The 13,237-nt window shown below is 35.9% G+C and overlaps 1 protein-coding gene and 1 long non-coding RNA gene across 2 annotated transcripts; one reads left to right on the forward strand and one right to left on the reverse strand.

The window, feature by feature from the left end:
* Positions 1–224: 224 nt before the first annotated feature.
* LOC108325816 (DNA glycosylase/AP lyase ROS1) lies at positions 225–12,185 on the reverse strand. The gene is made up of 20 exons (XM_017558895.2): positions 11,770–12,185; positions 10,996–11,587; positions 8,134–10,632; positions 7,657–8,046; positions 6,788–6,878; positions 5,426–6,707; positions 5,256–5,335; positions 4,979–5,063; positions 4,817–4,908; positions 4,679–4,747; positions 4,514–4,550; positions 4,351–4,433; positions 3,568–4,041; positions 3,281–3,317; positions 3,141–3,198; positions 2,820–2,962; positions 2,610–2,675; positions 2,397–2,511; positions 2,269–2,307; positions 225–770 (listed from the first exon to the last, which is right to left on the reverse strand). Exons 2-20 carry the CDS (start codon positions 11,414–11,416, stop codon positions 577–579), a joined length of 6,255 nt encoding a protein of 2,084 aa, XP_017414384.1. The 5' UTR covers positions 11,417–11,587; positions 11,770–12,185; the 3' UTR covers positions 225–576.
* On the forward strand, positions 10,541–11,050 carry LOC128196041 (uncharacterized). Its single transcript, XR_008248141.1, has 3 exons — positions 10,541–10,658; positions 10,754–10,828; positions 10,916–11,050. It is a non-coding gene; the product is annotated as an uncharacterized LOC128196041 (long non-coding RNA).
* Positions 12,186–13,237: the final 1,052 nt, after the last annotated feature.

A 13,237-nucleotide genomic window follows, 5' to 3' on the forward strand; every position in this document is an offset into this window, starting at 1 on the left:
GTTCCCAGTTTTTGAATTAGGATTCGTTTCCGTTGCCAATAGGAATCATAATTTTGGATGAGCTAATTAGTCCAGTGTAAATATCACTGAGTTTTAGTTGTACTTTGTATTAATCCATATAGTTGGGCACCTTCACTTAGCGAAATAGGCCTTTTAGCTGTTGTTATTGTATCATGATAATAGAACTCACGTTATAATCTGATTAAGTGTACGTGCACCACTGGTGAAGAGAGGGGCATGACATTCAAATCTAGAATTCGTAAGTACCTTAAGCAGTAGTTGGGGTGAAAGGTACTGTGCTGTTACGCAAGTATCCCAGTTAATCTCATATAGCAGCATTACATGGCTCACAATCCACATCATGTGATTTTTTTTTCTGGAAACAAGAAACTAGAGCCTAAGTGCTACCACCAGACATTATTGGGGGTCCTAATCTGGAAAAACTGCTCAGTCTCTGAGCACGATAGAAAGAACTCAAAGTTAAATTAAATAATGACTTCGTCATTTTATACATGCTACCGGTCAACACACTATGGGATGCGTAATACTGATTTATCTGAAGTTTCTTCCCTTCCATTAAAAGTTGCTACTGTTAGAAATCAATTCCGGCTGTTCTACATTTGATTTCATTCCTCGTGATTTTGCGGAAGTCGATCCCTTTTCGGTCTTCTCTTTAGTCTTAGCCAACTTGCTAGCTGGGAAATGTAGTCTAGCCATCAGAGGACGGGGTGCTCGTGTTTCCCTGTCAAATCCCCGCACGCAGACATAACCTGCAAAGCATTTTCAGATAGGTTATGTTATCTGGATACCTGCTTTTCTATTCAGCTATAACATGGTTCCTCCAAATTAGGATAGACGGTTCATAATAATTCATTTTCCTTTTCTTTTCTAATTAATATACTTCCATTAGTTATATAAATCACAATTTGAATAGTGCTGCTTACATTTTTTTTAATTTTTCAATGATGTTTTCACAGTATTTTCTCTCTTCGTCCATATGCGCATTTCGCACACCACTTTGCGATTAATTAAAATAGTTCTCAACCATCTCAAACTACTTAGCTACTAATATTTTCAATCTACACTCTGATCCATATCTTTAATGGACTTTTTAAAATGATTTTGTAATAATTGAAAATAACCATTATAACTTAAATTATTCATTATAAATCCAAAAATATAATTCATATAATAAAATAGTTATCTATTATGAATTTTGATCATAATATAATTTATATATTGTAAATTTTAATATATTAAAGAAAACATTTTTTTTAGGACACTTGTGCTATCATTATTGAAGTTCTAAAAGTTCTTGTAATTTGTATTACAAAGTAGTACATCATATTTATATTGAAGTGTTTGTTTAAGGTTTTTTAGAAAAAAATTCCATTTAATAAAATAACCACTTATTACCATAGTAGTGTTACGGTTTTCAACAACCAAGTTGGAGTTGTTTATAAAAACTGTAAATGCGGTAGAAGAGAATGTTCTTTTACAAGAAACAGCACGCATTAATTTATGTTATATTCGAATATAAGAATTACTAGAAAAGAAATTACTTTTTAGCAATCACCTTTTTTTAGCACAAACAAACCAGTAGTGTCATATAAAGAAGGGTATGCGAATACGATAACCGCTTTGTAAAACAATATGTGAAAAGAGAAACAGACGTTGGAAGTGTTCTAATATGTATGAGTATTAGTGGTAATGCATGCCGGAAAGCGCATGAATCTTCTACTAGGAGAAGAGGATATGAATAATAGAAGACCGACAATGCAATGACTAGAAAATACGGAAACAAAGTTGCTAAAATCATCAGACGAAATGGGTTTAGTGGACTGCTATGGCATAAGGAGTTTTGATACCCAAGTACACTCAAGTGGCAAACAGTGCAAGTTGTCAATTAGACTTCATTAGTCCCAAAATGCATCTGGGTTAGATTAAGATAAGAAACAAGTCGCTCTCTGTTACAATAATAATTTACTCCTAATTAGGTTGTTTCATATCTTTCCCTTTGGTTATGAAACTAAGATATATTTTGGTTTGTTTGCTATTTGTCTTTTGATCTTGTTATGACAAACTATTGTCAACTAAAGTTTTAGAATTTATTTGGACGAACTATGTCGTAGGAAGTGCGTTTATTTAGTCTTTTGATCCTATAGTCTAAAAAGTGCAAATTATTGATCTTAATCAACCCTATAAAAAACTAGCTATAGTAGGATATTCGATTAACAAAGCAGGATTACATTCTGTATTAAATCATACCTCTCCAAAAGCATTGTTGAATTTCTTGAGTTGTTAAACCTGATTGGCAAAAATCATGTATTCAACTTCATTGTTTGATGTATAGTCGTGAAATCGTAATATATTTCTATGAATTCTAAACTCTTTACCTTTAAATATTGTTGGTACGGAGGTTCCAAAATATACTGTTCGTCTATTTAGGTTCCAGATCCAACTTCGGGGCACACTGATTGGGTTAAGACTAGACTCGTGGTCAGAAAATACCTGGCGCAAATCATACGAGTTGGTACTATCTTATATTTCAATAAATAAGTACAAGAGGAAAAGAGATTTAGTAATCTAAAAATTGCACATTATCTTACCTCATTGACCTGGAAATAGGTGCCATTCAGTGGAAAACTTCCCCGCATAGCTGTTCGACATGGTATCTGTTCATATTTATCATGAACTCAAGTCAGTCTACTATCATGCTTGAATTCTATGCAGATGTTCCCTCCCCTGCCCTCACTACTGTATACAAATTATTACGCTAATATGGTTAATAAAATAATGATTTTGACAAGCAGTAATACCAAGAGTGTCCCTCTAACTATCTGTGAATTAGCTTCTCGGAAACTGTTGCATGAAAAACATTCCTTCTCATTACAGAGTTGGCCATATTCTTCTCGGGAGCTGCATTTGCTTTCTGGTGGCTGTATAGAATTTGCTGTTTCACCTGATGTAAAATTTATTCGAGAAAATTAGCTAAGAGACACAAGAAAGCTGAAAGAAAATATGTATTTTAAAATTTGAGATGTAACGTATTGTGCTGATGCATGAAGCAGAAAAATGCTAGACAGAGTATCTAAATTCATCTGGAAGGAGGCAAAGTAGTGAAGTTGTTATTTGCCTACCTGGAGTCCATATAGCAAGAAGGTATTTGCCTGGATCATCAGGCTCTCGTGTGTCCCACTGTAATGCATAAGTAGTTAATAAAAGATGGGGCAGACAGGACAAAACATAGCTTTGATTAACAGATGCAGCAATAACTAACCCCTTGCAGAAGAGGATGTGTATCTGGGAGTTCATAACTGTAAAAGTAAACACAACCAGTATATATTGTTAGAATTTGACTGCTGGAGTAGGGTGGTTGTGATGCATTCTAAACTCTGGATGTATTACATGCAAGATTCTTATTACACTCATCTTAGAATATCGCTGGATTATATTTCCGGGCATGTAATTACTAATAGCTGGTCTTGCTTTTGAGGTAACTATTATGCAATTTCATCTGTGCTTTCAATGTTATGCAATTGGAGATGTCTTTGTTATTTTACTTACACACAGTGCTCTGTTCGTAATCGGCTCACATTCTTTAGCTTGGGCATAGGAATTGAAGCAGCTTCTGGATTCAAAGCAACCAATGCCTTTGACATTTCACCTTCTTGGAGTTCCATCTTTTCTTGCATGTAATTTTGTAAATTCAGAGTGAACTCTTCTATGTTAAGCTTGATGGTAGGAATTTCACATGAATCCTCATAGAAAGTATCCTCTATATCAATTTGTGATACTTGGGAGCATTCTGGTTCTGGAGTTGTTGGCTCTTCAATGATAGGGTGACAAATATTTATCTCTGATTTTGATTCCAATGGCCTGCACACTTCTGTTAGTTGAATTTCTTCTCCTTGGGTTGTGTTCTCAGGGGGAGGCAAGTGCAACTGACTGATGGTTTCAGATGGCTTCTGGTCAATCACACTATTTCCAACTGTGCTAACTATAGTCTTCTGCTCTGGTCCAGGCAGTGCAAGCCTTGCACTGCATACAATATTGTTTATTTGTAATTAATCTATAATAACTTGCAATGCATGCATATTATTGGCTTCTGTGTGGCATTGAGATAATTTCCAACTGTTACTTAAGTAAACATTTCTTTATTAACCCATTGTAAAAAAGATAGAGTGCAAAGATACTTTTATTTAACGAGTTGGTGAGTATTACAATTTTTATATGAACCTCCAAGAATTCTGTCTGTCAAGTTCCTTGTCTATATTGCTAAATATAAATACTTGCAGCGCCTCCGAGAGTGCTAAAGTTTGTAAAGAATTTAGTAGTACGTATACATACCTTGCAAATGCACTAGCAAAATGTCTACATTCTCCTCTCATTGGGCATGCATTACAATTTGGTTTGCTTTTTGTACAGAAGACCTGCATTCATTGCAGTTTTTGTCTTTGTCATAATGGGCTTTGGTTAAGTACAGTCAGTATCTTGAGAAAATGTAATATACCTTTCCAAATGTAATCATCTGATAATGTAGCTCATATCTGCAACATATTACAAAATAACATAAGATAAACAAACAAGAGGAATCAATATACCTTGCCAAACATCCGAAACAGAGAATATAGTCGTATGTTATTTCGCTACAGTAATTTAAAAACAAACTCTATACAGTGTTTTTTGATCTAGCTTGCACAGTCGGGGCCAGAGGTATTTCTGTATTGATTCCAACACTGGGTACCTACATAAGGCAATGATGTTAGTTTTCTTCTCAATAGAACAAATGCCTCATCATTTATGTGGTACTCACAATTCTAGGAGATGCAACTGCAGTGTTTCAGGCAGTGGCTGCAGAGGTACCCACCCCAGTCGTACTGCTATTCGTCCAACATTTGTGTCTACCTGTTATATGTCAGTAATTTATCAGATTTATTCCATATTCCAGTAATTGCACAAACTTATTTCAACTTACCGGGAAGGCAAGGTGGTGCAGTGTTAAAAGCCGCACACATTCCACACTTTTCAATCCCAATCCTTTTACACTGAGCAAGTATTCTCTGTATGTGTAAATCAATTTTATTATGGATATATTGCCTTACTGGAAAAAAAGTATCATCACTTGTGTGTGTTTTACTAGTGAATGGACAGAGTTCAGGATGTTGGTTTCACCAACTAGAGTCAATAAACGCTGATTTCATTGTATGAGAAATAGCATTTCATTAGGTAGTTTAATTAACCACTGGACTTACTTTGCTTTGTCTGGTGGAACATCTCTCAGCCATTCAAGGTCAATGCTTCCATGTTCTTCAACCAGGCGATTCAGGAAATTCTGCACAGTGTATCATGTACTATAAGCTGCATTCTTAGGGTGTCTGTGTCAAGAAAGTTATAAGTAGCATTTCATGGTATTTGTTTCTACCTGAATCCGTTCTGCAAGCCTGTTGTTCATACCCCGTTCTTTGATGGTCTTGGCAATTTCATTGACATCTACACATCTCACAGCTTCCCAATCTAAAGAATCCATGGTGTTTTCTGTCTTTTCTCTTTTCCCAGCCTTAGCTTGTGCTTCTATTCTTAAACTATCCCAGTTAAAATCATCCTTTTGAACTTTTCCTTGATCCTTGGTCTTTACTTTTAATGGGGCAGAACTTATCTCATTGACTCCATTCCTCGTGGCATTTTTGTGCTTGCCAAGATCTGATCCCCTTTCTTTCTGCATAAGATCTTGAGTTTGTTCAGGGCTGTTGAAATTGAAAAAGCTTTGTTGCTGGTGATTGCTTTGTTCCTGAGGATGGACTTGAGACACAATAGTTTGAGAAAGAGTAATTGCAACTTGGCTGGCAGGTTCTGTTGTTTGAGAACTAGATCTGTTCATGCCATTATCATCCTTTTTCATCAAGAAGTCACCTGATGATTTGGTTTTGAAAGGATCAAAGCAGTCATGGGACAGGTTAATGGATGCTTCTGAAGAGCCATGAGTAACACTTGACTTTTGCAAGCTTTCTTTTGGGGTGTCATGCTGCCTGCATAAAGATTGATCATATGCATCTCTTAAGTTCTGATTTGATTTGCTTTTCTGATTGTTATCTTCATAAAACTTGGTTGAACTAACCATTTCGAGGAGTTTACTGAAAGAAGTGTTACTATCATAATGGTTGCACTTTGCTGTTTTCGATAGAACTTCTACTTCCGAGTTGCTATCTGAACATGCTCCTATTTTCTCAGGATTTTGATCATTTGAAAAATCTCCAGAAATTTGAGATGAAATGACAGAGCCTTGGGATGAAACTATATCAATCAACTCTTTCCTATCATCATCACATGATTTTTCTTCTCCTTCCTCAATTGTGGAACAATATAGTCCACTTCCCATTGGACTACACTGTTCCTTAATATTTTGTTGAGATGATACTGACAATCTGGAGTTTGATTCATCTGACAGACTAATTGCACTGCTGGTAGTTCCACATGAATCATTGCTGTTGATGGCTTCTTTTTCTGCAGAACGCTCAACTATATCTGTCGTCAAAGAACTCTGGTCATAAACAGATTGATTCAATAATTTTACATTCCATTCAGTTCCTTCTTCTGGTTCCACTACACGCACTTGTGGTTCCAGCCTTGTGTCTTCTGCCTGGTGTGCTTTGTACATGCTACCTAAATTTTTTGGAAATCGAGCAGCAAGGGACATGAAAGCAGAGCTGTCAACAGAGAATAGAAATTGTTACTGTCGCATGACATCAAGTTTATAAATGCACCAAAATTAAGCTTGTAATGATACCTGGAAAGATGGTCAGAGACATTCTGGGTGAGGAAAACTCCAATCACTGAATCCACAACTGATCCTTTCCATCGAGAAAATCGTCTGTCTCCTGTTGATTATGATATATATTAGTATATGAACTCTTTTATGCAATTGAAGAAACTCTTATAGGATGAAGTTGTTGATTGTTGATGGTGTAGAGATTTTCTGCATAGTCTTTCTTTCAAGATAAAATTGCAATTATTTTATTCTCTTCAAAGCAGTAACATCCCGGGAGTGTGGTTTCATTATGCTATTTCGGTGACTGCTATATATGTCTTAGTCAAATTAGGTGAAGTCATTGAGATTTATGTATACCACACCCGAACAAATATTTCAGATACTCATTTTACGTTGCACTATGATGAAATAGCAGGTACTGTCTATGATCATTTGTTACAAAGAGATGCTGAAGATACTCATTTCAGATACTCATTATGCTATTATCTGTCTTACTCTTACAAGTTTATTGCCTTCAATCAATTCCTGGAAAAAACCCCGTGGATAACCACCGAAGTTTAGGTACTTAAATTTTTTAAAAGGAGAATGGCCATCCATCCTTCTTGTTATATCATTACTAACCTAGGTAGTTCAGATATAATCATTTCAAAATTCATGGTTGTGGTGGTCTAAGATGACTATTCTTGTTATAGTTGTTGGAGGTGGGGTTTATCTTCAACATTTTGGTTCACATTTATGAAACGTAGGTCGATCAGATGGTGTTTACTACTCTTTTAAGATGTAGTCTTGCCTTGCATCTTTTTCTCATTTCTTTCACTTCATTGATCACATGTAAGTTGGTGCCTTGCTAGAGGTGTATCAAAGGTGAATAATGTCAAACATGATACCTTGTACAAGATGCATCCGTGCAATAAATGAGTCTGCTCGTCCTCGGAACACATTCCGCTCTTCTTCCCACCATTTGGCCCTATCTTCATCTGTTCCATCAATTCCAGGACTGTTTATATCAAGCAACAAAAGCTTCCACACTCTATCGGTCTCATCATCAAGGTCAACCTTTGGTCGTAGATGCTGTTTCTTGATTTGAAGGGGAACAATGGCCCCATCTCCACGGATAAGGCTGTTTTGCTTTCGATTTGGCTGTTTATACAGAACAAGTGCATTCTGCTCATGAAATGCGAGGTCTCTGGCTTCTGTGTTTATGTTTAGTCGTCTAAACTGCAATGTTAATGCATCAACATAGCTCATTGTTTTCCACAGTACTTCGGAAGCAACATCTGTAATGCAAAAAATTTCATGGTGGAATTATTTGTCCTCTCAGATTTATAATGTTATTGACACAAAAATAAGGATTTAGTTCAAACCTGATGGCTTCCCCAATGTAAAATTATGTAGCATCTCGTTTGTGTTAGAATGTGCTGAACTGGAAATGACTTTTTTCTTTCTATTCCGTTTCTTTTTTGGCAGTGATGTAGGTGTATCTGCGATTAAAGCATCAATGCATGTTTGAGGTCTTTTTGCATCCCTAAATGTTTCTCTGGCAGGTATCCCTACTTGTTTTGTATTATAATTTGGTTCAGTATCACCGTTTCTAATTCTGGTTGGAGAACCAGAACCACAATTAGAGGTTTGAGACCTTTCTTCCCGCCTTTTCAAAGACAACATAAATGCTTTAGTATTATCAATAAAATTTTCAGGAAATTCACTAATGACTGGGACCGCTGTCGTATTATAACCAGATCCATAATTCCAGCAGCTAGGGCGTGATGCATAAGGATGTCCTAGAGCATCTTTCTGAGGATATGCCTGTTGGACTTTTGTTGCAGTCACAGATTTGTTGTACGTGCCAGAAGTTTTCCCTTTTCCAGTTCTCCTTTTCTTCTGTATGTTTGGAAACTGAAGGTAGCAGCTATTCTTGTATGATAACAATCCATTAAAATGTGCTCCAATCAGATTCATGCTGCTGTCATCAGCATGACTAAAGCTACTAGAATATTTCCTCTTTGTACCATCCATTTGTAACCTCATGGTTGAACTTTGACTATTACTGATGTTTCCATCCCAAGCCGTTGTCCCAAGGTGGGTGTATTTTGAAAGAGATGTACTAAGATGTGTAGCTCCAGGAGATGTACCAAGTTGTTGCATTCTGTCAGGTAATGGATTGCAATTAGTTAATGTTGCGTTCATCCAAGGGTCTTGATTACACTTGAGACCTACTTTTGTTTCCTCTAACACCACATTTTCCTTTCCCATGTGCAAATGTAAATTTTCTCTCCGTACATACCTTACATCTCTAGTTCCCATGTCAGATTTTGAAGGCCTCCATGACATATTGTTAGAATGAACTATCACTGTTTCAGTCAATCCTGTTATTTCTGAAGGAATAGGAGATACTGACATGTTTTCTCTAGTCAATTCTCCTGGTACTTCAATTGGAGGAGCAGATGTCTTCACCCGTTTCTTTCTCACATACTTCCTTTTGGCAGTTGGGTTTTCGTTTCGCTTTGTCCCAGATCTCTTTTTTCTTGAAGATGTATTTGTGGCTTGTGTTTCTTCTGGTAATGACACGTAAGTGTTTGATGCCAGCTTCATGTCAGTGTTAAGATCATAGGCAAGACCTACATTAGTATCCTGCATGGCTACACCAATTTCTATGCCTGGAATGATAATTGGATTCTCTTGGGCTGATCCAGGCACATTTTCTGTAATCATTTCTCCAGCCACTTCTGTTAGAGAAGTCGAATTCACCTTTTTCCTTGTATTCTTCTTAACAGCTGAGTTTTCCTCTGGTTCTGTCACAGAGCATTTTCTTCCTGAAGATGTATTTAGGGCTCGTGAGTCTTCTGCTAAAGACATGCAATCTTTTGTTGGCTGGGTAACGGAAGTGTTTAAATAGTTTGCTAGGCCTGCATTCATTTCCTGCATGATTACACCAATTTCACTACCAGTACATACTGTTGCATGCTCTTTGACTTCACACCTTTGATCTCTGGTTATTTCATCAAAATTTCTAAACTCTGTACATGGCATTTGGGTGGACTGGGGCATCCCTAAAGTAATTTCTGCTGCAGGAGCAGAAGTCATGCTCACTCCTTTCCTTCTCACATACTTCCTCTTTGCAGCTGGTTTTGTCCCTGAGCCTTTTCTTCCCGAAGGAAATGTATTTTGGGCTTGCGTGTCTTCTGGTATTGATGTGTAACTGTTTGACGCCTGCTTCACATAAGAGTTCAGATCATCTGCAAGGCCTACATTCACGCCATTTTCTTTTCCCAACAGTGCAGTTACGTTTTCTATGCCAGCAGAACTTTCATCTCTTGCTCCCATGTCAAAATTTATGACCCTTCTACAAGACGTTTTGGCAGTTTCAGGCATTTCTTTTGTCAATTCGCTAGTCACTTCCGTTGGAGGAATAGAAGTCTTGGTCAATGCATTCTTTCTCACATATTTCCTCTTCACAGTTGGGTTTCCTTTTGATTGAACAGGCTTTGGGGTAACAGGCTTCTGAGTTCTTTTGGGTTTGCCTTCTTTGATGACCTTGGGACGGTGTTTTCTTCTCCTTGGTTTTGGTTGTGGTGTTTTATTAAGATTAGTATCAAGATTGCTTCCCTTATCCTGGTTTTGATTCTCCTTGAATGGTGAAGAAATAGCAGCGAATTCCATGATAGGGTCACAGAGTTCTTTGCTGCTTGGCAGTACATTACTGTCAAGCTTACTGGCAGGGCCATTTCTCTCTTCCCCACCTGGATCATTTTCTTCCATATTGATTTGCATTGATGCTATTTGTCTGCTTTCTTTGTCCGCATTGTCAAGTGTAAATGGGGTATCCTGTGAAATTCTGTTGCTACAGCAAGCAATGTATGTTTCTGTCTCAAAAGAGAGTATGCAAAGTGTAAGAGCAATATAATCCCTAATAGACCAAGTAATAAAAGGAAATTAAAGCAGAAACTTATAAGAAAATTGGTGGGTGTTGTGCTTGCTGTGCAGGTTTGATGAATGTTACAGAGCAACATATTTTCAAGGATGATAACTTTCAAGGATGATAACTTTCTATTTTACCGGGTATCCGCTCACTCTAGCTGTTACTCATTTTTTTATTGCCCTATGTCATCATCAGTGTTGTACTTAGTACGATAATAATTGGTGCAGAGTTCCAGAGAGACGTGGAGGGGAAAATCTAATAAAATTATCACACACGAAGAGTAGCAAGGATAACATATAGGACTTACCCTGAGGGTCCTGAATATTGTCAAGGATGAAAGAAGGGACAAATGGATTGTTGAATCCTTCATTAGTCCCTTTTGTCATACTGGAGTTCCTCGATTCAGCCTCAACCGCGAACAAATGTTCACAAAACCCGAGTTTGCTGAAGCTGGAAGAAGCATCAGAAGCTGTATGTTCGCCAGTTTTGCCACTGTCACGAGCGACGTCTGACCCAATAGCTGACCTAATATCTGACCTACACAATTTCTCCTGGCCAATTGAAAATTCAACACATGCAACTGCTCCATTTGCATGATAACCCATTTGGTTAATCACCCCGGGCGTGTAGATCGGCACTGGTTTTAGAGGAACAGGCTTAATAAGGGTGGCAGGTACCAAAGGAACCTCAACTTGTGGCTCTTTTCCATCCATCTCCCCAACCTCCATTCACTTCACTTCTCCAATCCTCAATGAAAAACGTCAAGGAAAATAAAAGAATTAGATTCCTGCCTGGGACTATCACATGGTGCTCTCAGAAGCTCAATTTCCCCATAAAGGTCACAACTTTTTTCAATCACGATCCTTTCCTCACCACAAGGAGCACCTCCACCGTTGAACCTAATACAATATATATATATATATATATATATATATATATATATATATATATATATATATATATATATATATATAAAATGTGAAATAATTATAATAAATTAGTGAAATTGAAGAACAAAATCATAGACACAGTTTCAAGCTGATGCAATAAAGCAACATTGACAAAGGTAGGTTTGTGATACCTTTCGCCGACTAACCGCTGAGTGATGAAGCATGTGAGTACTGAGTAAGTGCAGAAGGGATCGAATATTTTATTTCTGCTCAATTAATTTAAAAAATCCAAAACTGATAGACTACGAAAAGCCAGAAAGCAGAAGCAAAATAGTGTGTTTGATTATTCTCTTTGGAATCTCCGCTTCCTGCTCTGCATGACCACCGTTTCTCCCATTCGGCAAACCAAATCCAAAATTAAAACGACAAATTGATGGGAAAGTTAGTTACAATGAGTCAATGCTGGAGATCTAGAAATCTCATATATGTAAGGCTCACTGATAACTTGTGAGTTCTCACCGAGTGAGCAGGGAGAGAGAGAAGGAACACACAATTCTGTATGGAAGAATGTGCATTCTGAGCTAGGTTAATTTCATTTCTATCTTCCATTAGGTTGAAGACATCAACATTTAAAGAGAATCAAATAAATATATTTTAATATTCACTTCCATACTTTTTTTCTCACTCATAAAGAAGATCATCCCTCAACACTTAACAAGCATAATATTATTCCAACATAATGTTTCACTCTTATCGAATGCATTCACTTTTGTTTTAAAATTTAATTGTAACATATTTTTTTCTAAAGACTATTTATTTGAGAGCACTTTTTACCAAATTACCAAGTTATCACCTTAAAACTTATGAGTCATATATGTCCTAAATCTAAACTCAACTCAGACAGAAATTATGTTTATTTTTAAAGAAATTCTTACCAATACAAGATGATAAAATATTAAATCAACTAAAATTACTTCCAGTCAATATCTAGATTTGTCAACTTATTTATACATTTATTATTTTCCTAAGAAAACTTGAGTAACATTAAAATCAATAACTTCAGTCATCATTCAACAATTCCAGTAATTTCTAATCAATCAAGGAATACTTTTATTTCAATAAGTTTAAGCAAATAATTCAAGCCATAAATTGGTCTAACCATTATTAATATTATTCATACATTATTATATATATATGAAATAAGTATATAAATTTATTTAAATTTAATTTTAATATGTTATTATTATTTTAAGAATAGATGAATAATTTTATTAAACTTTTAAAATCACTTTAGAGTTCTATTTTTGCTCACAATTTTTAAAAAGTTCCAGTAATTTTTAATAGTTTTTAGTTTTACTAATATTATAAAATTATAAAAATTTGATTTCATTTATTGTAAAAGGATTTCATTTATTATTATTCAATTAAATATGTTTTTAATATTTATAGAATGAGTTTTGATTTTGGTATTTGTTAAACATGTTTTTAACCATCACTTTTAATCATTATCATGTAATATTAGTTAACTACTTGTGTATGGAAAGAAATGTTAAATAACAATTCCAAGGAACAAATAGTGCTGTCATGATATACTACTGACATTTATCACTAAAAAATATCTTATAATATGTAAGATGAATTAATCCATTTTAAAATGAA

The sequence above is a fragment of the Vigna angularis genome, chromosome 3, assembly GCF_016808095.1.
Source record: "Vigna angularis cultivar LongXiaoDou No.4 chromosome 3, ASM1680809v1, whole genome shotgun sequence".
Taxonomy (NCBI): Eukaryota; Viridiplantae; Streptophyta; class Magnoliopsida; order Fabales; family Fabaceae; genus Vigna; species Vigna angularis.

What these genes read in the sequence shown, in the direction of transcription:
- LOC108325816 (XM_017558895.2), bottom strand. Translation starts at nt 11,416, where the DNA reads ATGGAGGTTGGGGAGATGGATGGAAAAGAGCCACAAGTTGAGGTTCCT. An exon ending in GTTCCACCAGACAAAGCAAA is followed by an intron (nt 5,064 to 5,255) that starts GTAAGTCCAGTG and finishes TTACACATACAG; the next exon opens with AGAATACTTGCTCAGTGTAA. An exon ending in CACATCCTCTTCTGCAAGGG is followed by an intron (nt 3,199 to 3,280) that starts GTTAGTTATTGC and finishes TATGCATTACAG; the next exon opens with TGGGACACACGAGAGCCTGA.